Source organism: Megalobrama amblycephala, linkage group LG8 (genome assembly GCF_018812025.1).
Source record: "Megalobrama amblycephala isolate DHTTF-2021 linkage group LG8, ASM1881202v1, whole genome shotgun sequence".
NCBI lineage: Eukaryota > Metazoa > Chordata > Actinopteri > Cypriniformes > Xenocyprididae > Megalobrama > Megalobrama amblycephala.
This window is the reverse complement of record NC_063051.1, coordinates 22800701-22821097: the sequence shown is the minus strand read 5'-3', so window position 1 is coordinate 22821097 and position 20397 is coordinate 22800701. Positions and strand designations below refer to the sequence as shown.

Below are 20397 nucleotides of genomic sequence, written 5' to 3'. Positions count from 1 at the left end.
TTATTAATCTGAAGCTGCTTTGAAACAATCTGTATTGTATAAAGCGCTATAGAAATTAAGGTGTTTGTAGTAATAAACAGTGTTTTGCCATCTGATTGACTTGCGTCCAATCTGTCTCCTCCCGCAGGATACCCGTCACCGCTGGGCGCTTCAGAGCACGTGTCCAGTCCTGTGTCTGCCAGCGGGCCTCCATCCGGTCCCCTCCTGTCCACCTCCGGCTCTAGTTCTGCCTCGTTGGAGGGCGTGGATGGCCAAACGCTGCCGCAGCAAAACCGCCCGGGAAGCCAAAGCGCCACCTCTGTCTCCGGCAGCAGTGCCTCAGGCTCCTCTGCCACCCCAACACCCTTCAACCAGAGCCAGCTGCACCAGCTGCGCGCTCAGATCATGGCCTATAAGATGTTGGCGCGTGGGCAGCCTCTACCAGATCACCTGCAGATGGCAGTGCAGGGTAAGCGGCCCATGCCAGGCATGCCACAGGGACCATCCTTGTCCAGTTTGCCACCGGGTGGTGGAGGAAGTGCTGGTTTCAGCCGAGGACATGGTGAGCAGAGATTTTACACAGTTAAACTACTACACATGTATCTGACGGCACAAGTTATTTTGGTTTGTTCTGTAACTGATAATGGGATTTATTATTTAGCCAGATTTACTAACAGCTTGTCCCAGCACAAACCCTTAAATTAAAAATTTTCTTCTGTGTGCTACCTCGTTTCTAATTCATTTCAAGTTCAGGAGCTGTATTTTTCTCAGTTCTCTTCTGAATGATAAAGTGGTTCTTAAGAACATTCAGCTGCGCTGCAGTCGTCTGTGGTGACTTTAGTAAAGGGTTAGTTTGTGCCGGTTGCTCCGCAGGGATGGTGGGACCCAACATGCCTCCTCCTGGACCTTCTGGAGTACCGGCTGGCGTTCAGGGTCAGAACCACAATGGACCCCCCAAGCCATGGCCTGAAGGTGAGAATGCATTCTGTGCAGCATGTGATGATTGAGCTTCTTGAATGGAAATGCAGCCTGTGATGATGTATGTCCTGTACGACAGGTCCTATGGTCAATGCAGCGACCCCCTCCAACGCTCCTCAGAAGCTGATGCCGCCGCAGCCCACCGGACGTCCCTCACCTGCTCCACCGTCGGTGCCACCGGCTGCCTCACCAGTTATGCCGCCACAAACCCAATCACCAGGACACCTGGCCCATCCATCTCAGCCCACCACCATGGTGCCGCTGCACCAGAAGCAGAACCGCATAACGCCAGTTCAGAAGCCTTGCGGTCTGGACCCTGTTGAGATTCTGCAGGAGAGAGAGTACAGGTGAGACTCAGCAGAACCGCAGCCAGAGCGACACTCTGACGGCCTTTAAATAGCAGAAAGCTTTGATAGCAACGCCAAGGTCATGGGTTCAATTCCCAGGATAAAATGTGTACCTTGAATGTAAGTCTACCAAATGCATAAATGCAAATGTTTTGTGAGAAAAAACAAACTACGTTTTTGTTGTTACTTGGTACTGGTACTTTAAAAGGCTGAGAGCAAGTATTTAGGATTGTGGGTAATAGTTCAAGATTCAGCCATTATCTATGTTTCCATCCAGTATTTCATATTTAACTTGTGTGCAAAATTGGAATGTCGCATAAAACATAGCACCAATTCCATCCCATGTCTTCAAATCGTCACTTCCTGGGAAATTGGTATAAAATATCTGTGATAAAAATGGAAGTTGCTGCAATCGGGGCAGAAGCTGTGTCTCTTTTTTCCTCCATCATAAGTGACTTGTGTCTCAGAGCAGCAGACAAAGCGCAATAAACGCTGTCATGTTCTCTTGCATTCGGACGCTGGTGTTTGGGAATGCAATCATGTGAGATGCTTCAGGGAATTAAACTAAATCATTCTGATGACAGACTTTGACTCAGGCGTTTCAGAACCACCAAACCAACATTTGAGATGCTGTGATGCAATTGATCCTCTGGTTAGTCCAGTTATCCAATCACATCCACTGTTCAGGCAAAGTCATGTGAATTTGTTACACATCTTGGGATTTATTCAGTAAATGTGTTTCCATTGTAGTTTATATTCTTATCGGATAAAAATGATCTGCCTCAATTGAGCACACACATATTTTGTGCACATTTTTAGAATTTATGCGCATCTTTGTTGTTTCCATCAAGCTTTTTTTTTAATGTGATATCCCAAAATTTGCAACAACAAAAAAATAAATAAAAAAAATAAAATAGGTGGATCGAAACATAGTGATTTGACCACTAATTTGAATATTGTTGGTTTTGTACCTGTCCGTCTGCGATGGTTCTGTCTCTAATATTTTGAGCCTGAGGTTCAGCAGTTCAGAGAATGTCAAATGTCTGATTTTTTCTAATGATTGCACTGATGACATCACGAATGTGATGCGTCTCTCATGTGACTCTATTGTACCAAGGACCAGCTGAGACAGGAGCTCTTCTGATGCTTTGTTTTATGATGTGTCTGCAGGCTTGAAGCTCGTATCGCACACCGTATTCAGGAGCTGGAGAATCTTCCGGGGTCTCTGGCTGGAGATCTGCGCACCAAAGCAACTATTGAGCTCAAAGCTCTCAGACTGCTCAACTTCCAGAGACAGGTGACAGCTGTCTGGACCTTACAAACATTCACTCAAATACAGTGATCCATGTCAGGCTGTTGGCATATTCCTAGTGGCCACTGCATCAGTTCATCTGGTTTAGGTCCTTTGCCAAAACTGCCCTGACAGATTGTGTGTTTGCTTCCACAGCTGCGTCAGGAGGTGGTGGTTTGCATGAGACGAGACACGGCCTTAGAAACATCACTGGACTCCAAGGCCTATAAGCGCAGCAAGAGACAGTCGTTACGTGAGGCGCGAATCACAGAGAAACTAGAGAAACAGCAGAAGATTGAACAGGAACGCAAACGCAGACAGAAACACCAGGCAAGCGTCTCTACCTCATTCACACTGGCTCATTGTTTACCTGATACCTCTAAATGTCTGAGACTACACTGGAAATTTGGGACGGAAAACCTGCAAATAAACAGACCATTTTAGGATTTAAAGGAAAAGTTATGATGCAAAACAAATCACAAATTTTTGCTCAAAGATTTTGAGCTCTATAGATAGATAGACAGACAGACAACTTACACATGTATACAAATAGAGTATACATAAAGTGGACATTTACACGTAGATGGATGAATGGAGATAGATAGATAGACGGATGGACGGACGGACGGATGGACGGACAGATAGATATATTGACAGACAGACAGATGGAGAGAGATAGACAGACAGACAAGGCAGTCTTCAGACAAAAATACACGATAACTTACACATATAGAGTATACATAAAGTGCACATTTACACATAGATAGATTAGATAGAGTAAATTCACACATATGTGGTACACATGTATTACAGTAAATACATGATGTTCAAATAGCCTCTATATATATAAACATGCAATAAATACACTCAATAAAAATTAATGTGGCAATTTAGACAGGCAGATTATTAATAATATAGAACTATATGTCAAATGTTGTTGATCAAGTGACTCAGTACAACCAGTCAGATGTTGTTCTGAAGCTTAAGATGTTCTTTGGATCATCTCAGATCTCATGATCATCACACAGTTTGTGTAGCTCTGATAGACGTTCTCAGATTCAGCTACTCACTCATATCGTTATGCTAATCGTATGATTAGTAATGAAATACCTAGTATTAAATTAGTGTGTACTCTAATTTCACTTCAACTAGTGTTCTCAGACTTTTGTAGCCCACTTCAGTCATTGTTGTAATTCCCATGATTCTTTGTGCTCTGGTGCAGGAGTATCTCAACAGCATCCTACAGCATGCCAAGGACTTCAAGGAATATCATCGCTCCATTACTGCAAAGATCCAGAAACTGACCAAAGCCGTGGCCACGTACCATGCCAACACTGAGCGCGAGCAGAAGAAGGAGAATGAGCGCATCGAGAAAGAGCGAATGAGACGCCTGATGGTGCGTCACACACACACACACACACACACACACACACACACACACACACACACACACACACACACACACACACACACACACACACACACAAACACAGGTCGGAGGTGTAGCTCATGATGTGTGTTTGTGCGTTATTCGATAACACTTTACAATAAGGTCTCATTTATTAACATTAGTTTATGCATTAAATGCATTAAGTAAGATTAGTAAATGCTGTAGAAGTATAGTTTATTGTTAGTTCAAGTTAACTAAAGTAGTTAAATAAAATCTTGTTGTAAAGTGCTACCCATTTTTCTTCAGGCTGAGGATGAGGAGGGTTACAGGAAGCTCATTGACCAAAAGAAGGACAAGCGTCTGGCGTATCTGCTCCAGCAGACGGACGAGTACGTGGCCAATCTGACAGAGCTTGTCCGTGCTCATAAAGCTGTCCAGGCCCTGAAAGAAAAGAAGAAGAAGAAGAAGAAGAAGAAAAAGAAGCTGGAGAATGCGGAGGGACAGACGGGGGCTCTGGGACCAGATGGAGAGGTGGGTTGATGAGTGCGTTTACTGTGTCTGTGCATCCAGATGAGCTCACTGCACTGAATGCTGTTTCCCACAATGCAATGCACTCAAACCAGAAGCGAATATCAACCTTGACTGTAAAGGGCCGGTCATACTAGATTTTGAGCATGCAAAATTTCTTCGGACTTCGGAACAAACCTCTTCCGGAAGCTCAAACGTGCTGCGTAACACACGAGAATGAACCTCATTGGTTACGCAGCAGGTTTGAGCTTCCGGAAGAGGTTTGTTCTTGTGCGTTATTCATGTTCGGTTGAGCTTCATCTTCGCTTTGCTGATCAATGTTTACATGTGAGAAAACGCCTAAATGAAATCTTTTCATCAAAAAAAGCGATCGAGTCTCTTCAGAAAATTTGAACTATATGAATTAGTTTTCCGATCTCTTTATGAACTTTTTGAAGCGTCAAAGTGGTAGTTGGAAAGGTAGTCAATGGAGGGACAGGCATCTCTCAGATTTTATCAAAAGATGAACAAAAGTCTTATGAGTTTGGAACGACAAGAGGGTGAGTAATGAATGGCCGAATTTTCATTTTGGGGTGAACTGACCCTTTAAAGGTCCCGTTCTACGTGATCCAATGTTTCAAACTTTAGTTAGTGTGTAATGTTGTTGTTAGAGTATAAATAAAATCTGTAAAATTTTAAAGCTCAAAATTCAATGCCAAGCGAGATATTTTATTTAACAGAAGTCGCCTACATCGAACGGCCAGTTTGGACTACATCCCTCTACTTCCTTCTTTAATGACGTCACTAAAACAGTTTTTGACTAACCTCCGCCCACAGGAATACACAAGAGTTGCGTTTATAGAGTGTGTTTGTCGCCATGTCGTCGAAACGCTGTTATTTTCATCCCGCAGTCCAATCATCGGGTCTGATTCCGGCTCAAATTGATAGGGTAAAATTAAAGACATGGGCAAGGTTCGCTAAGCTGCTGTCGAATCACAACACAGGAACCGCTGGCACAATCAGAACTCGTTACGTATTTCTGAAGGAGGGACTTCATAGAACAAGGAAGTCATCAGCCCGTTTTTATGACAGTGGAAACAGCGGTATACAGATAAGTAAATTATGTGAAAAATACTGTGTTTTTTTACACGCGAAACATGAACACATGTTATATTGCACACTATAAACACAATCAAAGCTTCAAAAAAACACGAAAAACGGGACCTTTAAGAAAGCATCTGATCATATCAATGTGAATATGTTTGCACCAGCTCTGCAATTCAGCTCTCCAGTCACATCACGTTTACTAATACGGCACTTTATACAATAGATTGCTTTAAAGTATTCAGCTTTACAAAACATTAAAAAAGTGTCAGAGTCTCTTTTAATTAGAATTGCAACTTCAGTTTCTACTATAAAGCAGCTCTCCAGTGTGTTCATGTTTTTACTCGTGTCTGACTTTGAAGGACTGAAACAGAAGAAATGAACCGGAGAAGAGTTACACCTCAAAGAAGGCGGAGTCCCAGAGCCACGCCCACCTATTACACAATCACCATGGACATTGTTTACCAGCTAGAATGAACTTTTCCAAAAAGTTTGCTTTGGCAAGCTGTTTCAAATGCCAAATGAACTTTTTTTTGGCCTGATTCTGTTTGAAATTACGTAACACCAGTTAGTTCTTCAGTTTCACTTAAAGTATAAGGTCATTCTTCTATTCGTCACACATCTTAAAACGATAAGAATTTGCAGATCAGAGTTTTCCTAGTCCCGCATAGCCAGACCTTCATACTGACGGCAGAAGGTCTGGACTCTATCGCAGATTTCATTGGCCAAGGACCGCCCAAGAGGACATTTGACTGACATGTCACGCAACCAATTTTCGTTTTGTTCCACATCAAGTTTAGGGGTGCGAAAATATAAAGTCGGCATGCATCTAATAAATTATTAATTCAAGAACATACTTTTGAATCCTGTAGAATTCAACCAACCAGATTACGACTTTGAAATGTTTCCAGTTAAGTGTGCCATATGCATCAGACATTCAGCCAACGGTCCGTGGGCGTGACATCTGAGGGTGAGACTAGAGGTCACCAAACATGATCTTTGGAAAACCAGGAACGGCGAAACTTCTTTGTATGAGTTTGCATTTCCAGCATTCGCATATGTATGAATGGAAGTGGACGGAATGAAAAGTTGTAGTGTGATCGGCCTTTAACATCTCCTTTATTTGGTCAGGCTAATAGCATTTAAGACATTTTAAAGGGTTAGTTCACCCCAAAATGAAATTTAATTACTCACCCTCATGTCGTTTCACACCCGTAAGACCTTCGTTCATCTTCAGAACACAAATTAAGATATTTTTTGATGAAATCTGAGAGGTTTCTGATCCCCAAGAGAAAGCAACGTAATTACTACATTCAAGGTCCAGAAAAGTAGTAAAGACATTGTTAAAATAGTCCACGTGACTACAGTGGTTCAACCTCAATGTTATGAAGCGATGAGAATACATTTTGTGTGCAAAAACAAAACAAAAATATAGCTGCAAGCAGCAATTACGGGGCCAAGCACAAAAACGGCACAAGAAGCAAGCCAACACGACTGGGAGCATCAGGCTAACTGCAGCAGTGAGCAATTAAAGACCTATTAAGATCATTTTAGGCAAAAGAGCTGAAAAATGATCAAAAATGAGGATTTACTGGTTCATCACTTTCAACCAATAGGTGGCGCTGTGTCCAAATTGTTGTGGTATGGTCAGAGTGAGGTGACAATGACACTTGCAAAGTTTGGTGTCAATATGTCAAAGCACTGAAGAGATACAGCTTCAAGTGTCGTTTTTGCATCATGCCTCAAATTCTTTGCTCTGTTATACAAAAACCGTTTGACATATCGACTTGAAATCCATAACTTTTTGTCGGCATGGTCTGAAGATGACACGGTTCAATTTTGGTGAAAATCGGAGCAACGGTCTAGGAGGAGTTCGAAAAAGTATGTTTTTAAAGAAAAACAATATGGTGGACAGGAAGTTCAGCTGACTATAGCAAATTTGATATCCGTGTTCTCGGCATGACCCAAGGAATCTACTGAGACCAGTTTCATTACAATTGATTAATATATTCAAACGTTATTAACATTTTTGTAAATTTCATAATAACTTTTGACCACAAGGTGGCGCTGGTCCGAAACTTGTCAGGCTCCTTCAGGGCATTGTGCTGATGACCCATACCAAGTTTCGTAACGATACTTGAATGCGTTCATAAAATACAGCATTTTAGCACAATATTCAAAATGTCCGACGGCCAAAATGGTTGAAATGGGAAAATTGGATATCATTCGACTCGGCATGACTGCCCGAATCCAACAAGACCAAAGTTATGATTTTTGGACAAACCCATCGGAAGTTATAAGCGGAAATATCAATTTTTCATATTTCCGCACCAGTAGGTGGCGCTGCTCCGAAACACTGCATGATGCCTCAGGTCATGCTTGTGATGACATGTACCAAGTATTTGTCTGAATAAGATAAAGCGTTGCGGAGATACAGCTTCAAGAGTGTGTTTTACATCATGCATCAAATTCATTGCTCCAGTATACAAAAACGGTTTTACATATCGACTTGAAATCCATAACTTTTTGTCGGCATGGTCTGAAGATGATACGGTTCGATTTTGGTGAAAATCGGAGCAACGGTCTAGGAGGAGTTCGAAAAAGTAGGTTTTTAAAGAAAAACAATATGGCGGACAGGAAGTTCAGCCAACTATGGCAAATTTGATATCTATGTTCTTGGCATGAACCAACGAATCAAATGAGACCAGTTTCATTACAATGAGTAAAAAAAGTAAAAAGTTATTAGCATTTTTGAAAATTTTGTTATAACTTGTTCCGAAACTTTTCAGGCTCCTTCAGGGCATTGAGCTGATGAGCCATACCGAGTTTCGTAAAGATACGCTAATGCGTTCGTAAAATACAGCAGTTTAGCACAAAATTCAAAATGGCCGATGGACAAAATGGCCGATATGGGAAAATTTGATATCAGTCGAATCGACATGATGCCCCGAATCTAACAAGACCAAATTTATGATTTTTGGACAAACCCATCAGAAGTTATAAGCAAAAATGACAATTTTTCATATCTCTGCACCAGTAGGTGGCGCTGTGCCAGAACACTGCATGATGCCTCAGGTCATGCTTGTGATAACATGTACCAAGTTTGGTCTGAATACGATAAAGCGTTGTGGAGATACAGCCTTATGTCTATTTTTGCAAGCGCTACGTACAATTCGTTTGCTTGTTTTATGAAAACGGTTTGAGGAATTGACTTGAATTCCATAACTTTTTCTTGGCATGCTCTGAAGATGATCTGGTTAAATTTTCGTGAAAATCGGAGTAACGGCCTAGGAGGAGTTCGAAAAAGTAAGTTTTTCAGAAAATTCAAAATGGCGGAAAAATTTTCATGACGGAAAATGACGTCATATAGTGCATTCGATTCGTCTTGAGCCAAGGACTTTTGTTTCTAGCCCTTACGGTTCAAAAGTTATTAACATAAACATAAGTGCAACTTTGGACAGCTGGTGGCGCTAGAGGGATTGAGTTAGAGACTCCAAATTTGCTATGGACAAAGGTCAGACTGTCCTCTAACTGTGTGCCAAATTTCACAACTTTCCCGCAAGCGGTTCTATGGGCTGCCATAGACTTCAAGAGCGGAAGAAGAAGCGGAAGAATAATAATAAGCGTACGGAACGCCAACAATAACAATAGGTGCCTAAGCACCTTCGGTGCTTGGCCCCTAAATAACAATTTTATTCAACAATTTCTTCTCTTCCATGTTAGTCTTCTATGCTGTTTATGTTGTATAGACAGTGCAACGCTTCCAGGTTCTTCCCGGAATAACGGCGACTCTGTATTGGCCAATGCTGTTCACGTGAGCAGCATGACGCATGCGTGTGATGCTGACGCAGGAGCTGGCCAAATAAGTCAGCATTCTGACATAGAACAAGGAAGCACTGCACTGTCAATACAACGTAAACAGCATAGGAGAGCCACTGATCTAAAGGTGGTTTTGATGCTGCTGCTGTTGATAATGATGTTTAAAGCCCCTAGATGAGACGAGTCAGATGAGTGATCTCCCAGTGAAGGTGATCCACGTGGACAGCGGGAAAATTCTGACCGGAGTGGATGCTCCTAAAGCTGGACAGCTGGACACATGGTTGGAGATGAACCCTGGGTAAGATCAGCATCACAGTCTGTACAACATGTCCAACATGATGAATGGATCATCTCCACTGACGGACGCTCTTTCTCTCTCTCTTAAGTTACGAGGTCGCGCCACGCTCTGACAGCGAGGATTCTGGGTCTGAGGAGGACGAGGTGCCTTCAGCTGCTTTCTGATAGTGCAAGATTGATTAAACTGACAGCAAGATTCATTAAAGATGTTCTTCCTGACAGGAAGAGGAAGAGGAACCTCCTCAGCTTCTGCCCTCTCAAACTCCTGGGGAGGAGAAGAAGAAGATTCCCGACCCGGACAGTGAGGACGTGTCAGAGGTGGACGCGCGTCACATCATAGAGTAGGACAAACTCTCACATCTGATGCACCTTGAGCAATACTGTTAGGGATGCACGATATATCAACGGCCATATCAGTATCGGCTGATAAATGTTAATTTCTCTGTAATCATTAACGGTTCGTTAAGAAAAGGGTTGATATATTAAAGCTTATAAATTAGCTGATAAATTGCAGGTTCTGCATTTAAGGTTTTAAAATGAAAGCAGTTGACCTCTGTATTTGTTTGCCTTTTGTTTTTGTAATCAGGCTCAGAAAAATTTACATCAAGATTTAGATTTATCGGGCAATGTATTGGTTATCGGCTTCCAAATATAAAGAATTATCGGCCAAAATAGAGGTGCATCCCTAGTTACTGTGATCTTCAGTGTTTACAGGCCATTTAGAAGCTATCAATGCTGCAGTCTCAACTTGTGTGTGTGTGTTTATTTTTATTTTTTTTGCAGACATGCTAAACAGGACGTGGATGATGAGTACGGTAGCGCTGCGTTCGCGCGTGGGTTGCAGTCATATTACGCTGTGGCTCATGCAGTTACCGAGCGGGTAGACAAACAGTCGTCTCTGCTGATCAACGGTCAACTCAAGCAATACCAGGTCATTCAGCACTATTACCAGACATTTAACATCAACTCTTTCAATATTAGCGGTCAACTGATGTGGGTCTTTTAGTCGCCCATATCTTAGAGCAGCCGATCCATACATACACAAAAGATATCAATGCTCTGATTGTTTGTGTGCAGATCAAGGGTTTGGAGTGGCTGGTGTCTCTGTATAACAATAATCTGAACGGGATCTTGGCGGATGAGATGGGTTTGGGCAAAACCATCCAAACCATTGCGCTCATCACATACCTCATGGAGTACAAGCGTCTAAACGGACCCTACCTCATCATCGTGCCACTCTCGTCAGTCAATATTTAGATTAGCTTTCATACTTAGATTTGTTCACACAGAGTGTCTGTTTTTATGAACATTGTGTTTCTCTGACAGAACTCTGTCTAACTGGGTCTATGAGTTTGATAAATGGGCTCCTTCTGTTGTCAAAGTCTCATACAAAGTAAGTGACTCTTTCCATCTGGACACACATTTGTGTTGAATGCTGCTGGATGCAGATGTACTGATATACTGTAATAAACAGAGAGAATATGAATCAGTGTTGGGGAGTAACTAAACTACTAACTATTTTTTCTACTTGGCTGCATTTCACTTCTGCTCTAGCTTATCAAGTCAAGTCAAGCTTTTAAAGCTACTACTTATCTTGAAACCAAACTTATTTCAATTTTAAAACATTCAAACTTCAAGATTTCAAAACTACTTCAAACTTTCAGGTCAGGCTTTCTCAAGCCAACATAAAGTTTGTCTTCTTGACCAACTTTTTTTTATCTAGTTTGAAGTTGAAATCACAAAAATTGGGCCTGCTGACAGGGTTTAAAGGAACACTCCACTTTTTTTGAAAATATGACCATTTTCCAACTCCCCTAGAGTTAAACAGTTGAGTTTTACCGTTTTCGAATCCATTCAGCCGATCTCCGGGTCTGGCTGTACCACTTTTAGCATAGCTTAGCATAGTTCATTGAATCTGATTAGACCGTTAGCATCCCCCTCAAAAATGACCAAAGAGTTTTGATATTTTTCCTATTTAAAACTTGACTCTTCTGTAGTTACATTGTGTACTAAGACCGACAGAAAATGAAAAGATTTTCTAGGCCGATATGGCTAGGAACTATACTCTCATTCCGGCGTAATAATCAAGGAACTTTGCTGCCATACCATGGGTACAGCAGTGCAATGATATTACACAGCGCCTATGACCCCCTGTTTGCACAGGAAGCATGCCTTGCAACCATGGAGACATTTGTGAGAGACGCTGCTTAATATCATTGCACCTGCTGCACCCATGGTATGGCAGCAAAGTTCCTTGATTATTAGGCCAGATGAGAGTAAAGTTCCTAGCCATATCGGCCTAGAAAACCGCAATTTTTCATTTTCCATCGGTCTTAGTACACAGTGTAACAACAGAAGAGTCAAGTTTTAAATAGGAAAAATATCGAAACTCTTTGGTCATTTTTGAGCGAGATGCTAACGGTCTAATAAGATTCAATTAACTATGCTAAGCTATGCTAAAAGTGGTACCTCCAGACCCGGAGATCGGCTGAATGGATTCAAAAACGGTAAAACTCAACTGTGTAACTATAGGGGAGTTTTAAAATGAGCCTATTTTCAAAAAAAGTCGAGTGTTCCTTTAAAGTACCATTTTCATGGTAGCCTAACGCAATGTCCAATGTCAAAATGGTTTTCGCTGGATGAATTTTAAGTGTTTCAATTGAAACCTAATTTATGATGATTAAATTAGTCGCTGTCGCTTTGAATAAATGTTAATGTATTAAGGACATGAATAATCAATTTCATGATTACTTTTAGCAGCTTCAATTTAGTGAGCTACTGTTTATTAGTAGCTTATTGTATAGTTAACCACTTTATGAAACGGGTAGCTCCTCTGATGTGGCTCATTGCCTCCCCAACACTGATGAGATTCTCGTGGCTCATTGATGGACTTGTGATCATGTTATGTGTGTTCAGGGATCTCCTGCTGCTAGAAGAGCCTTCGTACCGCAGCTGCGTAGCGGCAAGTTCAACGTGCTGCTCACTACTTACGAATACATCATCAAAGACAAGCAGGTGCTGGCCAAGGTAAATTTCGCAGGGTTCTTGTATGTTCAGACGGATGTATGTTTGACCCTCTCTCAGCTATCAGCCCTCTCTTGTAGGTTGGATAAATGTGAGCCATGCTTGTGCGCTGCGGTTCATGTGACCTTTGGCCTCGATCAGAGACGCGCTGATGAGCTCATGTCACCTGATACAGATTCGCTGGAAGTACATGATAGTGGACGAAGGTCATCGGATGAAGAACCATCACTGTAAGCTGACGCAGGTGTTGAACACGCATTATCTGGCACCGCGGCGGGTGCTGCTGACGGGGACGCCGCTGCAGAACAAGCTTCCAGAGCTCTGGGCGCTGCTCAACTTCCTGCTGCCCACCATCTTCAAGAGCTGCAGCACATTTGAGCAGTGGTTCAATGCTCCCTTCGCGATGACCGGAGAGAAGGTACACCATTCTGCCTGTTTAAAGTTCCCCTATTATGCTTTTTTAAAGGTTGTTCATTTTGATTTGGAGTCTCTTACAATAGGTTTAAATGCATCCAAGGTCAAAAACCACTTTAATTTTCACATAATATCCATTGCAGAATCAGCTCTTTTCTCACAGTGTCGGTCTCTCTAAGCCCCTCCTTTCTGAGAGCTACACTGCTCTGATTGATCACATGGCCCTGTCTGCTGTGATTGGTGCACGACATACAGAGTGTGTCGGAAACCATACGCCCATTAGCATATCTGAATTTCAGCTCAGTCGGTTTTACATTATCAATTCCAGCATGATTCAAAGCAAAATCATGAAATGAATTTAAATGTAGCTATTTATACTTTTGTATTTTTACTATGTTGTGATAAAGGAAACTAATATGATTCCCATCTTTTAAAACTTTATAATTTATTCTACATATGAAGGGACATAAAGAGTAGTAGATCCCCGATCAGAATTGGCTGATTTTCCGCATGATTGGCCTGGACCGGTAATTGGCCAGTCAGTCTTATGTTATTTCTGAATCGGAGCCAGTCCGTTTTGTTGCCAGCGGCACAGGAAATAATGTCAGCTGCGCGTTCTCGCTCTCTTCTCTCCGACGGCGAAGTGACACACCTGCTTCTCACTCACTCGTCTCTTTGCTTCGGTTAAATATGGCTTGTATTGCGCATAATTTTGCGCTCACATCCGTCAGTTTTGGTATCGCATTAGTTGAGAAAGATAACGCGAGTTGTGTAACAGTATATTGGATCCATGCATAAACTCTTAAAGTGACAGCAGTCTAATATTTATGCTGTTGTCTGTCATGTTAATTAAAGAGCAAAAAAAAATTTGTTTGTATATTCTGTCAACTATAGTTCTTTTCTTTCTGAAATGGAAAAATGCAGATTTTGAAACCATTTTAATATGGGCATCGAATGACAATTGTAAATCAAATAACACTTAGATTTTGCACCTGTGATGCTTGAGACAGACAGTCAGAATCAGTGAAGAGATTGTGTTATATTTGTGCAAAGCTGCCAGCATACCAACAAGTGACAGTTAAAGGGATAGTTCACCCAAAAATGAAAATTCTGTCATCATTTACTCACCCTCAGGCTGTTTCAAACCTGTATAAATTTCTTTTTTCTGTTGAACACAAAAGAAGATATTTTGAAGAATGTAGGAGGCTGAAAATCGGAAATTGTAATGGGACAAAAAAATTGCAATCAGTGCATCTCTATTAGTAGACATGGTTCACAAAAGTGTTCGATGGTGTCTCTTCCAGGTGGACTTGAATGAGGAGGAGACCATCCTGATCATTCGCCGCCTGCATAAGGTGCTCCGCCCCTTCCTGTTGCGCAGGCTGAAGAAGGAAGTCGAGGCGCAGCTGCCTGAGAAGGTGAGTTTGCCTTGTGATGCAGACTTTAGTCAAGATGTTTTCATCCACCTATTTTTAAGGCAAATGTTGGGTTATTGCATAAAAAAATGCTGGATGGAAACGCCAAGATGTGCATAAATTGTGCATAAAATACATGTGCGCTCAATTGAGCAGAATACATTTTTATCCAATAAGAAGACATGCGCATAAATTACAATGGAAGCACATTTACCAAATAAATCCCTCGATGTTCTGAAATGCCCAAAGTCTGTCATCAGAATGATTTGGTTTAATTCCCTCTCAGAAGTGTCTTGCATGATTGCATTCCCAAACACCAACATTAAATTCACAACTTTGCAGTCTCAGACAGATGAAGCATTTTTATGTCCATGTACAGGTGGAATATGTGATAAAGTGTGACATGTCGGCCCTTCAGAGGGTTCTGTACCGACACATGCAGGCCAAAGGAGTGCTGCTAACCGACGGCTCCGAGAAGGACAAGAAGGTGAGGAAGAGCAGCATGAATCTTTGTGTTTGTAACCTCAGACCTGGCGGAAACGCCTCTCATCCTCAGTGCTGGAAATCAAGAAATAGTTCTGCATCCCAGCAGCTCTTTTTCCTCATCTTGATGCAATAAAGCAGACCAGTTGTGTGTTGTTGAACATTGTGTGTGTTACAGGGTAAAGGCGGCACTAAGACTTTAATGAACACCATTATGCAACTGAGGAAGATCTGTAATCACCCCTACATGTTCCAGCAAATCGAGGTGTGGTAATGTGTCTGTCGTAGTGTGCTGATCATCCGATTAACATGTTTGTGAGGCCTTTATTGCAGTGCTGAATGTGCTGCTTTTGCAGGAGTCATTTTCTGAGCATCTGGGTTTCTCGGGCGGTATAGTTCAAGGGTGAGCGCAAATGCAGTGTGACACATTAGACGTCACCAGGACTAAGCCTTTGTATGACCTTTATTTAATGCCTGACCTGCAGGGCTGACCTGTACCGAGCCTCAGGAAAATTTGAGGTGCTGGATCGTATTTTGCCCAAATTACGGGCGAGCAATCACAAAGTGCTGCTCTTCTGTCAAATGACCTCACTGATGACCATAATGGAGGATTATTTTGCTTACCGCAACTTCAAATATCTTCGTTTGGATGGTGAGTTTGTGTTTCTCTTTTTCTTTAGTTTGTGGTGTAGTAGAGCATGATTATTATTATGATTATGATTATTATTATTATAGCTCATGCTGATCTGGATAAACCCGACCAAATTGCATAATTGTGGAATCCGATCATAAAAAGTGGAATTTACTGTTTAACACGGAATGTCATGAATGTCAATTTAAAAGTAGTGCTGTGCATTTAATCAAATCACAATATGAACTAGTGTCTGTAAATATTAAACTGCCAAAAACATTTTAAATATGAAGTCTGCATGTTCCGCGCATTTATGTGAATGAGCGGCGCAGTTTACTCAAGCATGTGTGATGCTTGTGGTGTTTTCAGCGTGTGCTGCTTCACTATATGAGGACAGGAACGCATGAACTTCATCTCCAGAGCTGCTCTGACAGTCACTTCACCAGCATTTCACCATTTCATTTAACAAAACTATCATCATATCACATACAGAAGCTCAAATGTCTTTGTGACAGCTCACCAAAATAAAAGTTCGGTTTAACTTTATGATGATGATGATACATTTTATATGATGATGCATCTTTATGATAATGATACATTTATATATTTTTATGATGATGATACATTGTGCTTTTCTCAAACCCGAAGTGCTACACAAAACAATATACAAGTACAAAAATATGAAAAACAGAAGAAAAAAATAAGAAGTGATAATACACTCAGAGACAATATGCAACTTTAAAAAAAAATGGATCTTTAAAGACTTTTTAAAACAGTCCAGTGTTGGGGAAATTCTAATCGCCAAAGAAAGTTTATTCCACAACCATGGAACTGAAATAGAGAAGGCATGACCACCCATTGACTTCACTTTAAATGTAGGCTGCTGAAAAGGAGAAGAGTCAGAAGAGTGGAAAGAGCGAGTTGGAGTGGTAGGAGCAACTAGAATACAGAGATATACCGGAGCCAATGGAGTGCATAAAGAACGGGAAATATGCTGGTGAGCGGTTGTGTATGTCAATACACATGCGACCGAGTTTTGAATATACTGCAGTTTCTCGATATACTTATCAGGGAGACCTGAGTAAAGTGTATTACAATAATCTAGTCTCGACGTAATAAAAGCATGGATAAGCCTTTCCGCATCAGGTAAGGATAAAGAAGGTCGAAGTCTGGCAATGTTTCTGAGATGGAAAAATGCAGATTTCGAAACCATTTTAATATGGGCATCGAATGACAATTGTCATAACAATCAAATAACACTTAGATTTCACACCTGTGATGCTGGAGACAGTAAGAATCAGTGTCAGAATCAGTGAAGAGATTGAGTTATATTTGTGCAAAGCTGCCAGCATACCGACAAGTGACAGTTAAAGGGATAGTTCACCCAAAAATGAAATTTCTGTCATCGTTTACTCACCCTCAGGCTGTTCCAAACCTGTATAAATTTCTTTGTTCTATTGAACACAAAAGAAGATATTTTGAAGAATGGTGCCCCAAAACAGCCTGGTTACAAACTTTCTTCAAAATATCTTCCTTTGTGTTCAGCAGAACAAAGAAATTTATACAGATTTGGAACAACTTGAGGGTGAGTAAATGATGACAGAATTTTCATTTTTGGGTGCACTTATCCCTTTAAGTTATTGATTTGTTAAGTTTAAGATAATTGTCATACATCCACACCTTTATTTCTTCCAGGCAGATGGTAAGAGCTGTGAAAGCGTGACTAGGGTCCAGGAGTGTTCTGACATAGATCTGTGTGTCATCAGCATAACTGTGAAACCCCAGACCATACTTTCTACTGATGTCACCAAGTGGCAACATATAGATGTAAACCAAAGTGAGACCAAGTACTGACACCTGCAGGATGACATGCTGAACTAAAGTTGCCTCCGATTTGTTTTTTTCCACAGACAAACACGCTGTAATGATCAGTTAGATAGGACTTGAACCATTCGAACACAACACCAGAGATGCCTAACAAAACATGCATCCTATCAAGAAGGATGATATGGCATATAGTGTCAAAAGCAGCACTAATATCTAGCAGGACTAAAATGCTGCAAGCACCCATATCAGCAGCAGAAGGTCTTTTGTGACCTGTACAAGTGCAGTATTTCACTACTGTAATACTGTATATGTATCCTCTAATAATAATAATAATAATACAATTATAAAACTTTATTTTTTTAAGGAGTAATCACATATTTTTTCTTCCATAAAAATAAAACATTCCATGGGGCCCTATTACTGTAAAAAAAATAATAAAAAATATACATATATATATATTATATATATATAATAGTATATATAATAATATATAAGTTGTATTAAGTAATTGATTAGACATTATTTTTTTATTTTAATTAAAATTCAATTTAACCTTAAAAGTGGAATCCAGAAAAATTTAAACGGAAGAAATAAAAAAGAATTTGAGAAAAAATAAAATGTGGTAAACTAAATGTTATTTTTGTTAAATGTTTAATAAATTGCTGATTGTAGTGATTTCAATTAGACATGGTTTTTGATTACTAAATCCAGAAAAATTAAAACCGAAAAAATGGAATTTGAACAAAATAAAAACCAATTTCACATGGCCGTAATAACATCAAACAAGCGGAATCATGGGAAATGGTCAGGCCAACTCTACTATCATGTCAAGCATCGCTTACATTTTCTTCAGAACTGACAGACAGAAATTATATTTTTACCTCCTCAGAATATGAGTTTGTGTTTTAGGCACAACCAAAGCAGAGGATCGTGGGATGCTGCTGAAGACCTTCAATGATCCGGCCTCTCAGTACTTTATATTCCTGTTGAGCACCAGGGCAGGTGGACTGGGCCTCAATCTACAGAGCGCCGATACCGTCATCATATTTGACAGCGACTGGAACCCTCATCAGGTAGCACATTCACACTGCATCATCATCATCATCAGTCAGGACAATGTGTCTCATTTGTGCTGTTCAGAACTCATGTTTGTTCTGTGTGTAGGACCTCCAGGCGCAGGATCGAGCCCATCGAATCGGACAGCAGAACGAGGTGCGGGTTTTGCGTCTCTGTACCGTGAACAGTGTAGAAGAGAAGATCCTGGCAGCTGCTAAATACAAGCTGAATGTCGACCAGAAGGTGATCCAGGCCGGCATGTTCGACCAGAAGTCGTCGAGTCATGAGCGCCGAGCGTTTCTGCAGGCCATTCTGGAACACGAGGAGCAGGACGAGGTCAGGAGTATCACTCTCCCTGCGTATAGTAGGCGACAAACAGTATGTGAGCTGAGTAGTATGTCCGAATTCATAGTATTTATAAAACAGTAGGCGAAATGTATTCGGATGACCTAATACTTCTGAAGTGTGCATATGATGGACACTTTACTATCCCATGAGGCCATGAGGATTTATGAATGGCAGTGAAGTGATGCAACTGATGCCGTAGGTCACATGACAGTGACATCATTGGCATATTTAATACGTCCAAATTACAAAATACTATATAGAACATATTCTTTTAACAGTTGCGAAGCAAGTTTCAAACCAAATGTAGTACCTACTATACAGTATGCAATTTCGGATGCATCTTGTGTCTCGTTTTAGAATAAATGAGAATATTCCAATATTAAACAGAATTTGCTCGCTTCATTAATGAATGCTTCATGAAAACTCTACTGCCATAAACTGCTTAAGTCAATAATCTGAATAAGGCTGCCTGTATTAACCTGAATATTGGGTCATGCAAACACCTTGTTCAAAATATCAGCTGTAACAGAGTTTTTTGACTCCTGCATGATTCTAGGTGTTACGAGGAAAAGGATTTTTTTTAGTCATTATTAAGGAGATTTATCTTACAAACATGAGAAGTGAACTAGTATTTAGTAGAAGTGTTTGTGATGCATTCAAAGAGGCCGGTTGTGTGTATACATACAGTAACATATTTTTATAATGTTCAAGTGCCCCTATTATGCTATTTTAAAGGTTCCTAGTTTTGTTTTGGATTCTCCTACAATAGGTTTACATGCATCAAAGGCCAATAACACTTTAATTTTCTTATAATATCTATTGTAGCATTCGCTCTTTTCTCACAGTGTCTGAAACGGTTCGATCAAGGATTCAGTCTCTCTAAACCCCTCCTTTCTGAGAGTCTGCTCTGCTCTGATTGGTCAGATGGCCCAGCCTGCTGTGATTGGTCATAAACCAATCGCTCATTATCATCTGAATTTCAGCTTTTCCTCAGCACTTGATATACAGTGATACGAACAGTAACGATGATGTCAGTTTTACCTTACAAATCTCATCAAAGTGGATTTTTCTTTGGCAGCAGAAAACAGCATCTTCATGACATGAACAACATGAACCAAACTCTTCCAGTCTCAGCTACAACTACAGTGTTTGAGGGCACGGCAAAGTAGACGCTGTTTGCCGGCAGCCAATGAAGACCATATAGGCTGGCATTATGCAAATTAGTTACAAACCTACGAATGTTCAGCAGGAAGTAAGACTGGAATTACTGACTGTGGCGGTTCAGAATCGCTTCTTTCTTTTGGGAGACAATAATTCCATTTATCTGCACTTTGATCTTTGAAACTAATCCAAAAAAGCATAATAGCGGCACTTAAATTTGATCTGATAATAAGAGCAAGCATCTACAGGATTCAGTGAGATAATGTTGTTTAATGAGAATATGCGGATTAATGTGAATATCCCAGTAGATGTGAAGTATCTAAACC

General features: G+C 40.8%; 1 protein-coding gene across 2 annotated transcripts in view; it reads left to right on the top strand.

Annotated features, from left to right (window-relative positions):
• Positions 1-20397, top strand: part of LOC125274056 (transcription activator BRG1) — a 30070-nt gene that overhangs the window by 3628 nt on the left and 6045 nt on the right. Inside the window, exons 4-25 of one of the 2 annotated variants that reach the window (XM_048200100.1) lie at positions 128-541; positions 853-951; positions 1037-1304; positions 2475-2601; positions 2752-2925; positions 3818-3991; positions 4292-4516; positions 9583-9713; positions 9802-9856; positions 9935-10053; positions 10496-10643; positions 10790-10953; positions 11039-11105; positions 12629-12739; positions 12912-13154; positions 14455-14568; positions 14945-15052; positions 15227-15313; positions 15405-15451; positions 15534-15700; positions 18416-18579; positions 18671-18898. In XM_048200100.1, coding sequence (XP_048056057.1) covers positions 128-541; positions 853-951; positions 1037-1304; positions 2475-2601; positions 2752-2925; positions 3818-3991; positions 4292-4516; positions 9583-9713; positions 9802-9856; positions 9935-10053; positions 10496-10643; positions 10790-10953; positions 11039-11105; positions 12629-12739; positions 12912-13154; positions 14455-14568; positions 14945-15052; positions 15227-15313; positions 15405-15451; positions 15534-15700; positions 18416-18579; positions 18671-18898 — 3434 coding nt within the window. Of the gene's footprint in view, positions 1-127; positions 542-852; positions 952-1036; positions 1305-2474; positions 2602-2751; positions 2926-3817; positions 3992-4291; positions 4517-9582; positions 9714-9801; positions 9857-9934; positions 10054-10495; positions 10644-10789; positions 10954-11038; positions 11106-12628; positions 12740-12911; positions 13155-14454; positions 14569-14944; positions 15053-15226; positions 15314-15404; positions 15452-15533; positions 15701-18415; positions 18580-18670; positions 18941-20397 lie in introns of both variants that reach the window. The other variant, XM_048200099.1, reaches the window with a different exon arrangement.